The 19,798-nt window shown below is 40.6% G+C and overlaps 1 protein-coding gene across 1 annotated transcript; it reads right to left on the minus strand.

The window, feature by feature from the left end:
* Nucleotides 1-3,726: 3,726 nt before the first annotated feature.
* Nucleotides 3,727-19,182, minus strand: xpo5 (exportin 5). Its single transcript, XM_086180731.1, has 33 exons — nt 18,938-19,182; nt 18,276-18,397; nt 18,116-18,188; nt 17,889-18,026; nt 17,545-17,727; nt 17,438-17,464; nt 17,157-17,357; nt 16,395-16,471; nt 16,284-16,316; nt 16,100-16,190; nt 15,896-15,979; nt 15,660-15,785; nt 15,445-15,535; nt 15,210-15,338; nt 14,898-15,013; nt 14,634-14,789; nt 13,508-13,549; nt 13,333-13,422; nt 13,035-13,234; nt 12,849-12,951; nt 12,577-12,758; nt 12,361-12,461; nt 12,183-12,279; nt 11,945-12,081; nt 11,455-11,552; nt 11,291-11,337; nt 11,020-11,129; nt 9,981-10,040; nt 9,797-9,891; nt 9,564-9,671; nt 8,288-8,425; nt 7,965-8,129; nt 3,727-7,715 (listed from the first exon to the last, which is right to left on the minus strand). Exons 1-33 carry the CDS (start codon nt 19,037-19,039, stop codon nt 7,569-7,571), a joined length of 3,669 nt encoding a protein of 1,222 aa, XP_086036857.1. The 5' UTR covers nt 19,040-19,182; the 3' UTR covers nt 3,727-7,568.
* Between the last annotated feature and the right edge of the window lie 616 nt (nt 19,183-19,798).

Raw genomic sequence — 19,798 nt, forward strand, 5'->3', positions numbered from 1 at the left:
AGAAACTTCTGTGTTGCGCGGCAACCACGTTGCTAAGCTGGTTGCTAGGTGGCTTAGGTTGTGTTGCTGGTGGCTAACTAACGTTAAATCACAACTGACAAACAAATAAAACCCCGTGCTATCTCCAATATTGGAGTAATAAAGTAATTTATCAAGAAAGACACAGAAATGTTTTATCAACGGAAACATTTTTAATTTTGATTGAAAGTGTGACTCCTACATAATCAGCATATCTACCACGTTTTCTCCGAGGCAACTAAGAGTAAATTAATAAATACAGGGTTTTCTTTAAGTGTTAGTGTGTGTTTTTACAATGCTAATTTTAAAGCAAAATCATTTTATCACAGTAAAAACACTGGGCCTCATACATTAAGTATTCCTACGCACAAATACCTTACACTATAGGTTTTTTAAACCCTCAATTTGGTCTTACAGACAGGAAACAAAGCTGGATTGCTATTTTTAACTCCTTGCCCCTGGCATCTATAGCATAGCTTTTTACATGTAAGTTTTTTTGGTGTTTTTTTTTTTTTTAAACAGTGTGGAAGAACATACAGTGCATTCTAACGTTTCATGACTGATTCCTTGTATATTTCATGTTCCACGTCAACCCAAAAAAATTCTCAGGTGCCACTGACTGTACGATATTTCACATTAAAGAAAAAAAAATCTTTACGTAATAATGTATGCAGTATATTTAGAACCGTCTGCTAAATGTACAAATAATAAATCTACTCACAGTGTTACATCGATCATATTTATTTTTTATTTCATTTCTTTGTTGATACAGTATGAGCTGCACTTTAATGCTATCCAGGAAGAGCTGATTTCATCATCTGATCGTGAATAGTCATATCTCCATTAAACAATGCTTGAAGCAAATGGATCCGAACATTTTATTGTTGGTCACAACATAAGCCAATATTGGCCAACTGTGGCATCGACCCCTATTTAAAAGCCACGTAATTAAGATGAAGGGAAGCCACCTGTGTGTGATCAAGGTGCGACAGACTTTGAATATGCTGAAATCACTCTTCTGATTCATACGTGTTCTGGAGAGAGTTACACAGAGGTTCAACTAAATGAAGTAAAATAACTGGTGGATCCTAAAGGGGAAAATGTTGTAGTTATAGAAGTAAATAAGACCTATTTTCACAGGCCATAAATATTGACTCCTGAAGCTCAGAACTGATTGAATTACCAAACCAAAAGAGCACATTACATTAAAAAGCTAATTTGTTCTATTTTGATATTTTGATTTGGATCTACCAGTTCAAATCAATCATTTTGATATGAGACATTTATAAACTGTGATTCAGTGTTAAAATAATAAATCAAATAGAATTAGAACATTACCTCACAATTTAATGATCTCACGCTGAATCATGATTAGATTAAGTCATATGGTCACTGAAAAGGCCTTACTCTCAGAGGACATCTGCACAGGGATGCAAAATGTTTGGAGTTGATGGGTTCAGATCTTTTTGCAAAATATTTTGAGCTTGAAGGCTCGTCAGTTTCTAACGTACAGTTATGTGTGCAATTGATGACCCTGTTTCATTTCAGCTTTTAAACCTGTAAATCTGTGATTGACGTATGTCTTGTTGCTTGCAGGCAGTCTCGTGAACACTTTTCAGATGAGATCTTGCAAGGATTGGCAAAGAAATAGGTTCACAGGTCTGGACGGTATACTGGCAAAAACTGTTTCTGTAAAAAGCAAGCAATAATAACCTGTACTTAACATTTAAAAAACAAACAAACAAACCCATCCCTTTGAGGCTCTCAAAAGTATTAGAATCCTGAGACATGACACTGCTTGGGTGAGTGACGGCATAATGAAGCTGGGAGCATCTTTGTTTTGCGCACAATAAATCTTTTCATAGGACAGTAGTAACGTTTACTGTGGTTGAAAACTATTTCAATGTACATGCCAGCAAAGCAATTCTGGACCATCCTCCAATGGAAGTCAAATTACTGCAGTTTAATGCCAGATATTAGGCTAATAACGATTCACAATATAGGGTATCAGGTTAGTGATCTCAATATGAGGTAATAGTACTGTCCTTTGAAAGTACAAATATAGAAGATGCTGTATTTATAGAAAAAAAAACATTTTATTGGTCTTCTGAGCAAATTAACATTTAAGGAGACTGATGATTCCTGACAGTGAGCAGCAGTGAGAGGAGAAGAACGGTGCAAATCAGTTCCAGTAATAACACACCATTAAATCACTCGATCAAATGTATCAGTTCATGCTTACTAAATTATACAAAAGTAAAATCACACAACAGTGACTAAACGCTTTTAAATCCATGAAATATTGTTTCAATTGTGAAACAACAACTGACAGAATTTCATTCAAATTTCAATTTGCAGGGTCAGTCACCTGAGTCTGCTTGCAAGTCACCGAAGAGATATCCACATGGCTCAGGTCTTTATTTCCAGATGTGGCCCTCATCTCCAACATGGTCAGAGTCTTTTATTTCCAGGTGTGAGCCTCATGTCTGTCCAGGTCCAGTTCCTTTATTTCCACATGTGCACCACATGGCATCCCCGACGTCCTCCGAGTCTTTTATTTCCAGAAGTGGGCTACATGTGATACCTTACTTGGTCCAAGTTATTTCCAGATGTGGGACAAATGTGATGCCTGACGTGGTCCGAGTTATTTTCAGATATGGGACAAATGTGATGCCTGATGTAGTCCGAGGCTTATTTCCAGATGTGGGCCACATGTCATGTTCAATGTGTTCCGGGTCTTTTATTTCCAGATGTGGGCTACATGCCATGTCCAATGTGGTCCTCGTCTTTTATTTCCAGATGTGGGCTGTGTCATATTCAATGTGGTCCTAGTCATTTTATTTCCAGATGTGAACTACATGTCATGCCCAGAGTGGTCCTAGTCTTTTTATTTCCAGATGTGGGCTACATGTCACGCCCAGAGTGGTCCTAGTCTTTTTATTTCCAGATGTGGGCCATGTCACGTTTCAAGTGTCCCGACTCTCATATTTCCCAGATGAGGGCCAAACGTCAGTGATGACACAGAGTGACTTATTTAAGCGTTCTTAGAGGGTGTAACATGTGGTGCTGAGGAGTTCCTAACATATTTTTCAACTGTATTTCATATAAATCAATGAAATAATATCAGCATACGAAAAAGATTGGCAGGTAAGGCACTGAATTTATAATTCACTGCAAATTTACAATGATCTCTTGACCAGTGCAACATCGATGAATTTCTCTGTCCAGGAACACGTTTTTTAACCACTTACTGCCTTGAAAAATTATTGAAAGGAATTCTTAATTTTGGTTTTTAAGTTTCTTACATAAACAAATGGGACAAGATATATAATCACTTTGCAAAATACAAAATGAAATGTCTGTTGTGCACTGTTTTGAGTGACTTTTTTTTATTGGTCAGTTTCCATCTTTTTATCCGTGTACTCCATTGTTACTATTCTTTTTTTTTAACACGATTGCATGTAAAGCAGTTTGAGCTGCATTCTCTGTATGTAAGGTGTTATATAAAGATTTGTATCAATATCATTAATAAACTGGGTCTATAGATGAGTGCATTTATACACTCGAGTGGGAAAAACGTACAATTTTAATGACTGGCGTGCCATTTGCCATATTTTAGTCATTACTGCAGTTAATACAACATCTTGTTGATCATCTTGTAAAAGGTCACAATGTGCGTGTACAAATAAAGTTGAGGAAATGTGGACAAATTAAATCACTTTATTTTAAAACAAAAATATAAACCACACTACACCTTTGAAAATCCTTTTTGTCTTCTTTGTACATTTTAGTGTTCAACAAGCATTTTGAAAAATGGCCACATGTGAACAATCACTACAAAGACAGCGAGTTCATTTCATTTGGAAACTAAGCTTCATGAAAGTTCCTATTTCTGGTGGTCTGATGTGAATGTGTTCTTAGTGCAATATCTGATATGTAGATTTGTCTGCACCATAAGCATGCAAAGTAGTGACAGGTCTCACTCCAATCAAAATACAGAAAGTAATTCCAATCAATATTGGGCTAAAACCTACATAAATGAAAACCTTTCTCTACTATGACAGCTCCATCAGAGCAAAATACAGTCATAATATCATACTATATACTCAAAAATAATTCCTCGGACAATATAGGAATGTAGTGCTGGTTCATCTTTTAGATGATAAAAACAGTCTGAACACAGAATGTGAAAAGTATCCAACTAAAGAGCTTAAATATGACAGAAAAACTTGGTTTAAGCTACACCTTAGTTGAGCACAACCTTAAATAGTCTTTGTTAAAGCTGTTAGTGGCTCCTCTGACGTGACTCTTAGGGCTCTATGTTGAGTGCTTTGGCACAAAATGTCTTTTTAATTCAGCATAATTAAAAAGATATCTTAAATCAGTACTTTAACTGTGTAGGTTGTGCTAATATGATCAACTGTAAAACTGCAACCAATGATTTATAGAACCTAGTACTGTATAGTTTCTGTAATACTGAAAACTCTTGCTCATTTACATCCATTTTAAAAATACACTCCAGTTATTTTTTTTTTTCATTATCGTGGGAAACTTCACACCTGAGGTACCAATAGCATATACTTCAAAATCATAAACATCAATCTCACCCAGTCAAATTAAAATACAGTATGTGTACCAGCATTTGTCCTAGATTGTTCTTCCTCTTTTTGACCAGGAATGTAACAGTTTTGACCGCAGCAGCATGGTCGCACAACATATCTGCCAACATGTGCCTCTATTGAATGTCTTCGCCTCTCCAAAGACCGCAAAATCCAATTTCTTTCAAAGTCAGCTCCCGCTGCTATTGGTTTTACTGACTTTGCTTGTTTGGATGTAATTAAATACCCATTTCTGATGTAGAATATCGTTTAAAAGCCCAGCAGGGCTTTCAGTGTGATTCCCTAGTTGTAAAAATTACATGATCAGTGTGCATGATAATGGGCAATGGGTAAATACTGCCCATAAAAAAAAGAAAAAACCGCACAGTGCACGACAAACTTCCATTTCAAGATAGTTTTTAGGCTTCATGGTCATTCTGCGCTTTTACGATGTTCTCTTAACACATAATACAATCTGAAAATCTATTTTCCATTAATATGTACATGACATGTAGAAATATGAAATATATTCACTAACAAGGTTTTGCAAATATTTTCCATTCATTTCTTTTCTATTGCTCACGTCCAACGTCTCCTGGGGGACCTCAACGTATTCCCCAGGCCAGATGAGCAATACAATCCCTCCAACATTTTCTGTGCCCACCATTAGGCCTCCCACCAGTTGGACATTCCCGGAACATCTCGAATGGAAGGTGCCAGAAGCACCTTAATCAGGCCAACAAAACTGCTGCACCCAATCTCGAGATTCCCTAACTGAACATTCTCCTCCCCCAGCGGTGCCTCAAGATTCTGTCGATGACAATTACAGGAAGAATGAGAGACAACTGACAGCCCTGACTGAGACCAATATCCAGCGGAGATGTGTTTGTCTTATTGCCAAGAATACGGACACAGATCTGACTGCAGTTTTACAGACACGGACGGCTCATAACAACAGCTCTGGTACTGCTCAAATGACACCCCGAGGCCACCCTGCTAACACTTTTCTTCTAGTATAAACAGACTGGATGGGTAAAGGTAGGAGCTGGTCCACTGTTCTAGGGGTCTGGATGGATAGCTGCGTTGTTAGCCCTCTAATTTCCCATCGTAATCCCGTAGAGTTTTTTTTTTTTTTTTTTTTTTAAATGGGAAGCACCATCAGCTCAAATCCTGTCTCAGACTTCCAAGCAATATCAAGAGGCTTCCTGAAAACCCTCCTCCATGGCTTCCAAAACTCCTCACATATCTGTCCTTTTCTACACTTTCAGTAAACCCCTGGATCAACCAGAACCCAAAGGGCCTCCTCCAACGATTACGCCCACCAGCAGATTCTTAGTTTCCAGCTACGACCAACCAGACAACATTCTAATTACAGCTTAGAACTGCCTCAACATTGGAAGTTTTTAACACTGAAATTAGTACAGAGGCGAAGCTGAAGACCCCAGTTCACCTGCACTACCCCGTCCAACACACTGACCATTGAGATGTTCCTGTCTTAATCCCAGAGTCCTCAGCTGTAGATCTGACATAAGGTGTTCTGGTGCCCAGAAAATGTATGAATTAGCCAGTAATTCTTTCAATTGAAATTATTCACATGAAAAATTCTAACGTTGCTTTTGTTATTGAGATCCCCCCTTCACAGGAATTACATCAGTGCTGACTTTTAGCACAGTAGTTTTCAATTTGCTGACAAAATCGTTAAGAGATTTCATCCCAAGCTTCCTGAAGCGCTTCTGGCACTTCTTGCAAACTGTCTAGTTAAACTGCTTCTATTACATACCAAAACGGCTAAAATTCAGCAACTTCAGAGTTTACTGCTTCCTCCAAAAATAGTTCTTGTACAGTTTGGACCTGCGTTTTGAGTCATTTGCCAGTTGTTGAAGGAAATAATCTCCAATCACAGGGTATTGGAGCGAGAACCTTCCTTCTACGAGATCCTTCTAACCTTGCACAGATCTCCAACTTTACCACCAAGGCAGCCCCAGACCATCACCATTCCTCTAACCATGCCTAGCAGGTTGTGTCAAGCACTCTGCCAGGACCTTTTCCTTTCGTCTGACCCTAACAAGGGCTCCACTCTGATCCGAACACTGAGGGAAAAAGTGCTGTGGGTATACAAATCTAAATTTGAAGCTTTCTCTGCCTGGTTTGTGCTCTTGTTCTATTCTGATTTGTCGAGTTGGAGATGCAGCTTTTTCTCACAGAGCTGGCCTTTGGCTGTTGAGACTGGTCTCCTGTAAATACTTTTTAATGAAGCTGCTGGTTGAGTACCTGAGAGGCATCTGCTCCCAAACTAGACAGTAATGTACTTAAGGTCTTGCTCTCTCCTCTCTACTTTGCCAGATTGGGTTTCTCCATGTACGATGTTGTTGAAGATCTTACGTTTCTTGGCAATTCCTTGTAAGGAATTAGCCTTCTTTCCTCCGAGCCCCAGGAAACCGGCACATTTCAGATGAAAGCTCTTAGTGTCCTGCCATTTTTCGGCTGTCGTACCTTCACCCACACTTGCTCCAGATGAAGACCAGTTTGCTTCTTTAGTTCGTGCTAGGTTTTGAGCTTTGCGAAAGGGTTTTCTAATCATCAGCCTCTAACAACGATAAACTTGCTTGTGTGTTATTGGAACACGGCTTAAATTGCTGCCATTTCACATAAATTTAATGGTAAAAAAAACATATTGGATTTTCTTTCACAAATAAGTGACCCTTAACTTTGAATGGTAGTGTGTGCTTTTGTCTGAGTATAACTGAATGAGGTCTGGTATTGGACTAGTGGAAAGAATCACTCATGATCAAATTGTGCAGCATAATACAATCAGCTAGCAGCGGTAAGTTGAGCAGCGTTGACAGATATGTTGAGTGATGCACGCCGCATTGGCAAGATCACATGGAGGGGTACACCCTGGTGAGCATACATCTTTTTCTGCAGTTATTAGTCCATTTGTGCAACTGTGTCCTACAGTGTAGTATTTTCTGGAGAGAAGAGTGCTGTCAGGCCCATCGCGTCACTGTTCAGTATATCCTTGTCAGGCTTCGTCTTTTTAAAAAGCAATGGGAGATTCCGGATGTGAACCTCCTTCCTGAACTGCTGGCACAGAGCTTTCTGTTGGCAGAGCAAAGGGGGGAGGTTAAACAGAGCTATCTGAGAGCTACCAGAAAGAATTTCATTACCGAGTGCAACCTTGTTGAGAAGCCGCACAGTTTTTGTTGTCTAGAAGTTTTACATCACAGGCTGAACCACACTGCAGAGTGATGACTTGCACTATTAACGTCTCTGGTCACATCTTTTGAGCTGTTTGAAGTGAGCTATACTAGGGCAGTACTGCCCTCTGGTGACAAAATGTGGCATTACCCCAACAGTTCCTGCAATGAGCTTTTTGAACTGGTCTTTCCTCTTCTTGTCTCCAACCTTCAGGGCTTTGGGGTCCATCAGTCTGTGATCGTAGTTGTCCAGAGCCTTCTCATTGATGTTGGGGATCTGGACCATCACTGCCCTCAGGTCTATGTAACGAGGCCGCTGAGATGGATGGAGAAATGCAAGCATGTCCATCTCGCAGATCACATCTACACTTTGAGAGTCACAATATCCTGACCAAAAAGACCTCTTAATTTAGGTCAGTCCTAGACAACCGAAAAAGGTCAGATACGGTAGAATGTTACTGCCATCAATCTTACCAGATTCTCATAAATGAGCATAGCCAGCTGACAGAGGGTAGCGTTGCAGGCCTCGTGCTGCCCATGAACCTGGAGGGCCCTAAGAACGCTGGTGAAGAACCACGTGACTGCCTCGGGAAGAAGATTTCCCACCACAACCTTGACAGAGACGTGGGGCACAGGAAGGACACATAAGAGGAAATTAAACTCCAACCTTTTAAGAAAAATATTCAGTAACAATGGTAGTGAGTAACCCCGCATATTAAGATGAAAGAGTTACCGCTACACTAGGGACCTCATAAATTTCTAAAATACTACCAGAGCTATCCACCAATGCCAAACAAATTATATAGAAATCTGGTGATTTGTACTTTTCTTACTTGCTGCTGTTATAAACAATGGCGCAAAAAATTTGAAGAAAGTACTCAAACAATTGCACTGGTTTTTTTTTTTCTTTTTAAATTGAGTTTGCTTCACCTGCTACTGTGTTTTTACTATAGCAAAGGGAATTTCTTGAATGAAATGTGTTTGACAGCAGAAAAAAAATATGCAGGAAAAAAAAAAAACAACACATTATAGCAAGACTCAAAGTGTCCTCATATGTTGATGAGCGATGGGATATCTTTATGCAGTTGCGAAATTTAAATAATTTTTACAGAGCTTTGAGCTGATATCCTGTTTAAATTTCTTCAAAACCTGTGTTAAGAAAGAAAAAAAACAAACAAACACTTGAGTGGCAAGTACATAATCAAAAACAGCAGTCCTTTGGACGTTCCCATGAAACTTTGAAGCAAAGCGTTCTCGATCACAGGAAAGCTAAACCTTTGCTATGAGATTAGAAAATGCCTCCTAAGCCTACGGCGGTCAAACACCTGCCAACTGAGTCCAAAGGGTGGCGACAGTGCTTTGAAGGCTACAGGGGTAGTCTGTTCAGTGCAGTATTCTGTCAATGAACAGTGGAGTGTGTAGAACGAAAATGTCTTTAATAAAATAGTTCCAATTTATCAGTGCTACATGTGGGCTTCCTTATAGTCCTTTCGGAATGTGCGCAGCCATGATTCTCTTTTTTTTTTTAAATCTAATAATCTGATATAGAGCTTCAAATAAAGAAAACAAAAAAACTAACATGTCTATTGTAGGCAGCCTCGGGATGAATGCCACAGACATGACTAGAGAAAATGGAAAGTTTTGACGGACAGAATACCACATTGTCAGTTTTGATAGCTTTATGGGTTTTGTGGAAGATTAAAAAAAAAGAAAAGAAAAAAAAAAAGGAAACAGACTTATATTGTGCTACCTGTCGCAGAAGAGTCCAGCAGACCATGGAAGCAGTGCGGTGACAGTTTGTGGTGTCTTTCCACGATATTGAGGTGAAGGAGAGAGTCAACAGGGTCATGTAGATGTTCTGGTAAAAAGAATAAAAAAATGTTGTAAAAAAAAAAGAGTGAGGGAGAGAGAGAACTCTTGAGTTTATACGCAGCCCGTAAAGAATGACAATGTCGCCTGCTCCCTTCTGTGTCCCAGTCTGACCTCGTGCCTCAGCAGACATTTCCCCAGCTCAGTCAGCTCCTCTGTGGGCTGTGCAGGAGAGGCAGTCTGCACCGAATCCATCATCACGTCTTCCTCTAAGAATGCACATTTAAACAAAACTGAGAAACTTGTCTCTAAAAAATTAAAATCGAAGCAATCACATAGATTTTGATTTCACTCTTACCATCGATTTCCTCCTTAATTGCTGCTTGTTCAGGCACTTTTTTTGAAATACAGCTCACAGCTAAAAAGGAAGAAGACATATTATTATGAGTCAGTAAGGGTTGATATTACAGTCTATTCATCATTTATTTTCCTCATATTTTTCATCATCGAAAACCAAATACCTGAGATGCCAATAGTTTTTTTTAGTTTACACCGTGAATATATTTGAACTTGGGAACAGCAGTAGAGCTTCAGATACATGAAAAAGATTAAATATATTGAATATAACCAACAATGGTGGCTAAAATCTGCACTTTGGCTTCGTAGCCGGCAGAAGCACAATCTTAGCACGCGGCTTAAGTGCACACGCAGGACTGGGCGATAAGCCACAAGCTTAATTTCATACCCTTTAGACAGGAACAGCCGATTTATTTATAACAAACTTCACTGTGATTAAGTCGTTTGCAATAAACAGTGCTTTTTAAAATCAGTTTTACATATGCTATGTAGCTAACACCAGGCAAGATAAACTACTGAACCGTTAACCTGACTTGGTGGTTTATGGGGATTCACGTTTCACATTTGCAATGCTGCTGAGAGTAGTTCAAACAGGAAGACAAAACGTATCTTCCTGTGCTCCGTATAAACGCCATGGCAAAGATCTCCTGTCTACGATTTTTTTTTTTTTTTAATGAAAGCTACGAATAGCAATTAGTAACAAGATTTTTTAAAGCACAACTAACAACATACATACACATGACATCATCTGGGGGCTGCTTTAATGATCCTCCCCCACCCTCACCAACTCATAATCATAAACAGCCTGCCAGAAACAGTCATGTTGCTCTGAAGAAAAAAAAAAAAAGATAAACTGGCCACTTCTCCTCAGCAGAACAGACAGCCCGACTGACTTGTTTTGGTTTTTTTTGGACCGACAGAATTAATTTGTGCCTGATTAATATGAACATGACTCCTTTTGGATGTGTGTGTGCTGTGAATGTTAAAAAAAAAAAAAGGAAAAAAAAGTGCATTTCCTAAGAGACGAGCAGCAAACTTACTGAGAAGATCCAGAACCTCCCTGGTGAGCAGTCGGACCAGCTGCTCTTCCAGCATCTCCTGTGTCACCTGACTCTCCTGGCACACCACCTCCTCCTCCTCCTCCTCACCACTAAAATGAATAAATACAAATTGATAGATCACCTTCAGGTACGATTATATGAAACACAGCAATGTAACAGAGCCATTAAGACAGTAATTGAAGCCTTTACAGTAATTTCAGAACTTCAATTAAATTCAAAACTGAATTACACTGAAACGCATGAGACTTACTTGATGGACGTCCTCTGATTGATGACCTGCCACTTGTTGTTCAGAGTCTACAGAATCAAAAAGAAGCAAAAACATGAGAATTAGAGGAAAAAAAAGTCACTGAAAGAGTAACAGATATCTTAAATGACTTTTTGTTTTCTCTTTAAAAAAGAGTTAAGTGTGACCTGCAGCATGAAGGCGAACAGAGGGCCCAGCAGGGGGCAGAGGAGACTGTCGTAGTATTCCTGAGGACATGACAGCACCAACTGCCTCAGAAACAGCCGTAAAGACGGTTAGGGAAATATGACAAATCAAGTGGATACCGAAATCTACCAATCACTGTCATTAAATGTGGGAAAAAACCGAAACTAACACGAATAACACCACAAGGTATGTCCTGAAGTGAATATTTAAAATCTCCCTTTCAAAACACACAGCACATGTACACACAGATAATTAGCAACTATGTGATGGAGACAAAACTTTAACAGCTCAGAAACTCCATTTCCCATGAGCCCTAGGGGCACTGGGAGGAGACACATGCTTTTTATTTTTTTTCCAGGATCATACCTCACTTTCGCCACAGTTCCAACTCTGCAGAACACATGAGCGTCTGCACAAATACACCTTGCATATCCCCAGATGAAAAACCACAAACGAAGCAAATAAGGATATGAATCATTGGGCGAAGTCTGTAGTCAGGCACGTGGTCGAAGGAGACAAAAGCAGAGCCGGCTATTTCTTCTGCCAACCTATCGATGTTGTAGAAATCCTGCAGCAGGGAAGGACCTGCGTTTCCAAGGACCTGGAAGCTACACAAGTACACATATATTTTAATCAGTGTGTGACATGTAAACAAGACACGTAAGATAATTAGGGGGGAGGTGGGGGACTGTAAATATGAACTTCTCACCAGCTGTCATACAGCTGGGTGAAAAATCCCTGCATGCGCTCCAGGTTTGTTCTGTAGACAGGAGAGTCGTAACCATCCAGAAGAGGCTGAGAGAGACCTGGAGACAGAATTTTATAATCATCTCTTGTCTTTTACATGAAAGATCGCTGTGGGGGGAAAACAAAAACAAAAAACTTACCAAGAACCACTTTTTTTTCCAAATCCATCACATCATGGGCCCTGGAGAAGGTGTCACTCAGACGAGCCCTGTTCTCTGGTGTAAACAGACTGTTCTGAGTCCTGGGGGGGGGGGGTTAACAAGCATTAGAGACGAATCAAAAATGATCAACACAAAACTTTCACCGATGTCTCACTGACGGGGTATCAGATGTGTCCCAACTTAGCTCATTCCTACCTGATCAGAGCTAGCAGGTTGGGCAGCAATGCCAGAAACTGGGCAGCAAAGGGGTTTCTGTAGATGGGGGCTCCAGTAGGGGTGTAGCCCACAACGAAGTCCCCAGCTTTAGCTTCCTCCAGGTCTGCAGGCCAACGGGCTCGTTTGACTACACCCAACATGGCACATAAACAGAAGCCCACCTGGAAAAATGTTAAAGACTTAAGACTGTAATATAAAATGCCCATTTGAGAGCCAACACAGACTCATTTTATCACCACTCGGACACCTACCCGTCCCCGGTTGATGGCTGCTACATCGGCTTCTTTACTCTGCTCCGTGACCACCTGATCAGCACCCACAAAGGTCAGAAACACGACCGGATTCCACAGCACACTGGAAAGCAAAAGAAGAGCTTTCTCTGCGACATTCAAAAACATATTCAAATTTGAGGACAAATGGAAGGAATCCGAACGCACTGCTTCATCTCATCGGAGGTCCACTCGGCAACCACTGAGGCCATGAGTTCATCGAGGAAAGCCTTCTGCTTTGCAAAGTCTTTGAACTGGTTGCTGATGAGAACCAGAGCTTCCATTAGGGAGCACTTCTCCAGGTGAGTCAGAGGGACGTTGCTGGAGAACAACTTCTTCACATGATTGTAGAACATGTCAAAACATGGCTGTGGAGTTTGATGGAGAAACAAACATTCACGCCTGCTCAGTAATTCAGACCCACATCAATAAAACCCAGCAACTGGAATGATGCAAGGACATTTACCAAAATCAACTGTGGGTAATCCCTGCATATCTTTATGATGGAAGAGCAGGCGTGCCTCCTCACGTTATTTACAGCTCGGGACCGAGGTGCCTGAGGAGGTAGAGGATACATGTTTGGTCTCGGATGAGAGGGACGAAGAAGAGGAGTGATAATTGGTTCTGTTAGGGTGACTCACCTTCGTTTCCTGACCAACCTCAAATGTGATGGATTTAAACAACTGTCGTGAAAAAAAAAGGAAACAGCAAAGTTCATGTCTTGCCCCCCAAAAAGTTAATCCATACAGTATTTATTAAACGAAACAAAGATCCGATGAGTATTTCAAAGCCAGGTGCTTAGACTGCAGACAGTGAAACTATCAAAACAATACTTCACCCTAAAAAGTGTATTTGTTGGTGAACATTTACTTTCAAGTACTCACAAGCTAATGGGGACTGAAGGCCAACAACAGCAAAACTGTCATAAAGTGTCCTATATTTACAAACTCTCACTTTCATCCTACGGTATAATCCATGTCTTCTTTATCAAGCTGTATGCTCAGTAATCCACAAACACTTTGATTTGAGCTGAAAACAAACTGTAAGCCTTATTCAAAGTAGCATCACGCAAGAAATGACACAGTGTGTTTGCACATGTAATGCAGGGTGAAACGTATTTGTGAACTAAAAACATCCGTTTGTGGGTACTTGAAGGGCCAAAGAAACAGTGAAACAACGCCAAGTGACAAGGAAAATGAACAGAACCTTCGAGAAGGAGAAACTCAGCAACAGAACAGTGTGAGTCTGAATTCAGACTGTTTTGAGGACGAGATTTTTAGAGTAACTTGCCGCCGCGTGACTCTATTCACCTTAAAACCTGATGTATATTAGTTCTGCTGCTTTATCATTAGGTCCGGACCTTGACATTTTAGTAAAAAGCATTTGAGTCCTGCCTGCATATTTATGTCCTAAAGATACATGCTGACTGCCCTCTACTAGTTGAAACACGACTACCGCAATTGAGATTTGTTCTCAACTGATCTGGCAGCAGGCAATGTAATGGTTCTGTCACCATCTAAACCTCCCTCCCCTCCCACTTCAGCAATCACACAGTGTGAGCATTGACCCTCGAAAGTTATAGGAAAGTTTACGTTCATTATATTCACAGCAGTCATGAGTATTTTGTGGTTTTGTCAGATTGACGAAAAGGTCAGGCAAGCACTTGACAGAGCAGATGAGAAATTCATGACGCATTTCAATATGCCCACAGCTAAAAATAACAAATCAAATATTGTATGCGCATGTGATATTTATAAAAGGACTGACCTTGTGGAGGACCTGTGTCAGCAGGTGGGGCCTGTGCGTGACAAACGGGAAGAGCGCCGAGACGTTGGTGAGCACACAAGACAAGATGAGCGGATCTTTGGTGTCGTAGTTCAAGACGGCCTGCAGCAGCTCCATGCTTTGATCGATGGGCAACTTCTACACAGAGTCAGGTGGGGGGGGGGGGGGCAAAACTTCCAATCATTGCCATCAAAATGTTTTCTGATGCATTTTGGTGCCATTACTGACAATAGGCCAAGTTCCTACCTGATCCCCGAGGTTTTTTAAAATCTGAGCAACCACACACTCCATGAATACAGTCATGGCATCCCACTGGATCACTGATGGAGACAGCATGGAGCACAGGCCCTCAGCTGCCTTCGCTGATACGGCGCAATGAGAGATGTTCAGTGGGCGCACACACACACACACACACACACACACACCAAAAATGATGATAAATTCTGAGTTGTTGTAATTTACAAAGTTCCTAAATTAGGTAGTCTAATCAAGTCAAACATTGCATGCTTCTGTAACTGTCAGAATGAGGCAGTTCATGTCTTAAGGACAAGTACTTACGTGTGGCGTCCCCAACATCAATCGGGCTGGTGATCTGATAGCGTAACCATTCGGCTGCTATGTGGAAAGCCTCCAGAGGAACGATACGACACGCGTTCCTCACCACTTCTCCCTGCTGCGCTCGGAAAGCTGCGGAAATGATCAAAAACTCAGAGTCAACATGCTCGGGGGATACATTTAATAACAATGACCTTATCACTTGCTGCAGAGCAACTGTTACACTTGCATTACTTACAATTAAAGAAGGAGTGGAAGTCCTCATCGCTGTCAAAGTCCACACGCGAGTACTGACAACTTGGGTGATCGTTTCGTGATGGAAAGCCCATCTGGACAGGAAAGTTGTACAAATCTGAATCAACACCAAGTTTGCCTCTAAGGATCAAAAGGATGTAACAATATCCAATTTCACAGAAAGGTACAATATGATATTTCATGATATTAACCCCTCACCTTGACTAGGTTGTTCATTGATGCTCGGACGAATTTTATGGCCATCTCCATGACAACGGCGTCCTGCGACAGAGTCTCATGTCTGAACAAAGCTCCCCAAGTAGATAGAGTGGATGACCTTAAAAACTGAAGGCACACACGTGGAAAACAAGTCATGGAGGGAAGACAGCTACAGAACTCATATTTGGATCCAGTCAAATTCACTATTTATTAGCTTGACATAATTTTCGTCTCACCACACTGGCATGTGTCGTAAAAGCTAGAATTGCTTCCATGTACTTGATGAGATTTGCAGGCACCTCCACCTCGACATCTGAACCCTGAGGACATGACACGATATCTAACTGCTGAAACACGCCACTGTGATTTTACGGGCCGGTCAAAATTGAACAGAAGTATTTTGAGACATTAAATTTATCCTCAATTTGTAACAGACTCACCACTAGTGAACAGAGCTGGCTTCCCAGAGCACACAGCACCTGACACAGCCTCTTTAGGAAAGCATAACGCCGCTCCACCACCTCCACTGGTCTACAATACAAACACAAGTCACCAATAGATATTTAACGACCTAAATATCTGTCGCTGCACTGCACTGCAGTGATCATGTGTCCCTTTACTTACTGTGTACCAGAAGATTCCAGTCCATCTGCTGACCTGCGGACACAAACACAGCAGTCTGAGACAGCAAAGAGTGTGGAATACAGATTGTGAAGAGACATCATTTATACTCACTGGGCTGCGGATAGGATGTAATGGATGGCCACATCATCAAACAGCAGCATGAACGGCTTCCTGTCCTCCAGCTTGCCCTGTGGAGGAACAACACCTTTATGAGCAATTTATTATCATCAAAATGTCCAGGATGCTCTAAGATGTACTCTAGCAAGTCTCATCATATTGATGGATGCAATCATAATTACATTCATTGGCAAAGTACACATAAACATACAAGGAAGCTGAATCCTTATTGCTTTCCAAGACAGAGTAGACTTATAGCTTCTGGAATTAATTTAGAACTTAACTCTTTAAAAACTAAATGTCAAAGTGCAATAGTGCAGTGGTGCAGAGTGTAAATGCTGTTTCACCAAACAAACATGATACAGTTAACAATTTAGGATTTCTAGGGCGCAGATTTTTTTAAATATATGCGAACAAAAAAGCAGAGAGGGCAGATACTCCCGAATAAACTTAAAATGTATTCATCTGCATCTGTATCATTGAAAAATAAAGGTGGGAAGGGATAGCCATGCTGATTGGCCAATGGCAGCTGTGACTGAGACTCATGAATGATAAATACACATTAAAAAAAATACACAAATGAACCCATAGAAATGGGTTGAAACTTGCAATGTTCTGAAACCTGCCAATTTACACCACTGCAACTAGATGAGATGGTGTACTGCTTCCATAGCAATCATGCTCTGCACTTCCACTGTAAGAACGTAAAACAGCCATGGTGAGTTACTGTGCCCAAAGGGAAGCCCTATGACTCACCTTCCGGCTGATGGCGATGAGCAGACACTCGGCTGCCTCCAGCTGCAGCTCGGGCTCACTCAGCAACAGACACAATATCTCCAGCAGATGACAGTTTCCTGAGGTGATATGTACCAGAGACACCCAATCTATGTAGCCAGCAAGTGTGTTCAGTGTCGTCACAGCCACTCGACAGTGAGCTCGGGCCTGAGTATGGGAGCACTAGAAGGAGGTGGAAGCTGAATCAAGTAACCAAATCAAGGCCATGGCGGGTTTATCTTATAATACCTCTAATTTCTCACCTTCAATTCATGTCCTGGGATCCCTTTCTGAATAAAACAACACAATATTTCATTAACTTTAATGATGATTATGACTCAACAATATCATGTTAATTTATCAATCATACCAATTTGCGGTAGTCTTCAACATTAAGATGCAGAATGGCCATGAGGAAAGTGAAGATGCTGTCCATGTTTTGCGTAAGCGTCTGCTGGATGTCTCTGCGGCGCTGCTGGGGCAACGTCTGAAAGGTGATGACATCCTCCGCCAACCTCAGCAGGATCAACATCACCAGCTCTGTCTGGGCTTCCTGTCACACATACAATTCAGTTCTAGTTTGACTTTACACACTTTGAAATAAAAGAGCTGCACTATTATCAATATGTAACAAATATTATGATGTCCTGGTGAAGCAGGGTTACAATTAATGTGACTACTACTAGTTTATTATTACATTCACAATTCACTTACACCCTGGCTGGTTAGCTTCTCCATCTCCTTCAACATGTCTGGCCAATTTTGAGGCCATTCTCTCTTGATCATTTCCACTATGATTCGTGAAAGGGCGTCTTTGATATGGCTCTCTTCCTCCAAGATAGGGTGGGTACCCTGATACAAGCAGGAAATGATCAAGTCTCAATAAGAAATTTAAACTGAACCATATATCACGTGGTTATGATGTACACTACCATACTTACATTTGATAACAGCTGCATGGCACACTCCTTCACCTGGACTTTTTCTTCTTGCTGCATATCATTCCATCTAAACCTTTGAGGAAAAAAGGTAATCTCTTCTTACTCGCCAATTTATAATTTTACAGTTGTTTTTAAAGCTTCATCATGATGTTACACTCACTTGATAACATGCTCCAACATTTGAAAACCAAAGTGTCTCACTACAGCGAGCTGGGTTTTGTCAGCTAACTGTAAGGCACATGGGACACAGATGGAGCTGGTCTCCTTAAAATCTTCACAAAACTGTAAATTAAACATAGTCGTTATGAATATAATTCATGAGACAGGAGTAGTGTCATTCCAATCATATAAGACTGTTAAATAACACAAGGCTACGAGATAGCCGAACAGCTAACGTTAGCCATTCAAGCTAGGTGAATGATAGCATTTAACAGCACAGCCGTAGCCATAATAGACTTATGGAATAGCCGTTCAGGCTACGTGTGTCTTAGCAATAAGCACTATTATCTTTAATAACATCCTGTTAAGCAAATGTGTAAGTTACTAAACCAGATACTGCCACTTCTGAGAATGAATGAAGGAGAACCGGTGGATGTGGTAGTGAGGTTACAACCACAAAGCCCGCAAAGCACCTGAACATCATCGTTAATGCGATATTAGTATAGTAATGTAAAGAAAAAGTATGATAGACGCTATTCCTGCTTCCTCTGACGACAAAATGACGCGTTTTATTCAGCTATGAAAGCAACTGTATCCACTTTCTCTACAAATATAACAAGTTAAGCTAGCAAGCGGTTAGCTAGCGACCAATCATGATGCTACCTTTAGGGCCTCCAGTCGGTAAGTTTGGCTCGTTTCAGCATCCATCATCACATTCACAGCTTTGATAAGCTGCTCACACATGGCGGCCACCTGGTTAGCCATGGCTGCAGGTATCGTCCGCTGGCACACTAGTGAGACGAAAGCAAGGAGCTTCCTTATGCAAAACACCTGCACAACAACGGGCTACGTCAGTCCAGGGAGGCTCCAACGTGCACTAAACGTGCTGCGTGGTTCAGATGAAGTTTGGACCCTCACCTTGCCGTCGAATGTGAATGCTGGGTATTGTATTTTATCTAAAGATCGTCTATAAAGAAAAAGACGGGTCACTGTTCTCAATCAGACTCATTTCTACCTGTACATACTTCATGTGTATATTATATTTACATACGTTTGATACATTAAAAAAAAGACACACACCAGCATTCATTACATATCATTACACTGATGTGATGATCAATAATGAGAACTTTTTGATCTAAATTTTCATCTTAAATCAGTTGTGACAATTTTCAAGCCGTTATCTATGCATGTGGAACCCCTGATCTCTTGTAGGGAAACATATTGTATGGACTTTTGTTATCTGATAATGAGATTATTATCAGTTTTCTTGTGATATTGGTAAACGATGTCTTATATCCAGATACAAAAATCAAGCCATGCAAGTTTAAGTACACAGGTTTGTTTGTTTTTTTGTTTTTTTAACAGGGATTTGGTGAATGACTCCTTAAATCAGTTTATCTGCTTATTATCTCACAATGACAAGATAATAGCTCTTTGTAACAGGTTCATTTATCTTGTCATAATGAAGCTCCTTATCTTGTGATAACCGGATAATATCCTGTTTATGCCAAAATTATTTTA

The sequence above is a fragment of the Aulostomus chinensis genome, chromosome 16 (genome assembly GCF_037954235.1).
Source record: "Aulostomus chinensis isolate RoL2024-O1b breed Wild chromosome 16, RoL_Achi_v1.0, whole genome shotgun sequence".
NCBI classification, from domain to species: domain Eukaryota; kingdom Metazoa; phylum Chordata; class Actinopteri; order Syngnathiformes; family Aulostomidae; genus Aulostomus; species Aulostomus chinensis.

Coding starts and splice junctions, on each gene's coding strand:
- xpo5 (XM_086180731.1), bottom strand. CDS start 19,039: ATGGCTAACCAGGTGGCCGCCATGTGTGAGCAGCTTATCAAAGCTGTG. Junction 15,980..16,099: donor GCCAGCTCTGTTCACTAGTG/GTGAGTCTGTTA, acceptor TCATGTCCTCAG/GGTTCAGATGTCGAGGTGGA. Junction 11,338..11,454: donor TGTTCGCCTTCATGCTGCAG/GTCACACTTAAC, acceptor TTGATTCTGTAG/ACTCTGAACAACAAGTGGCA.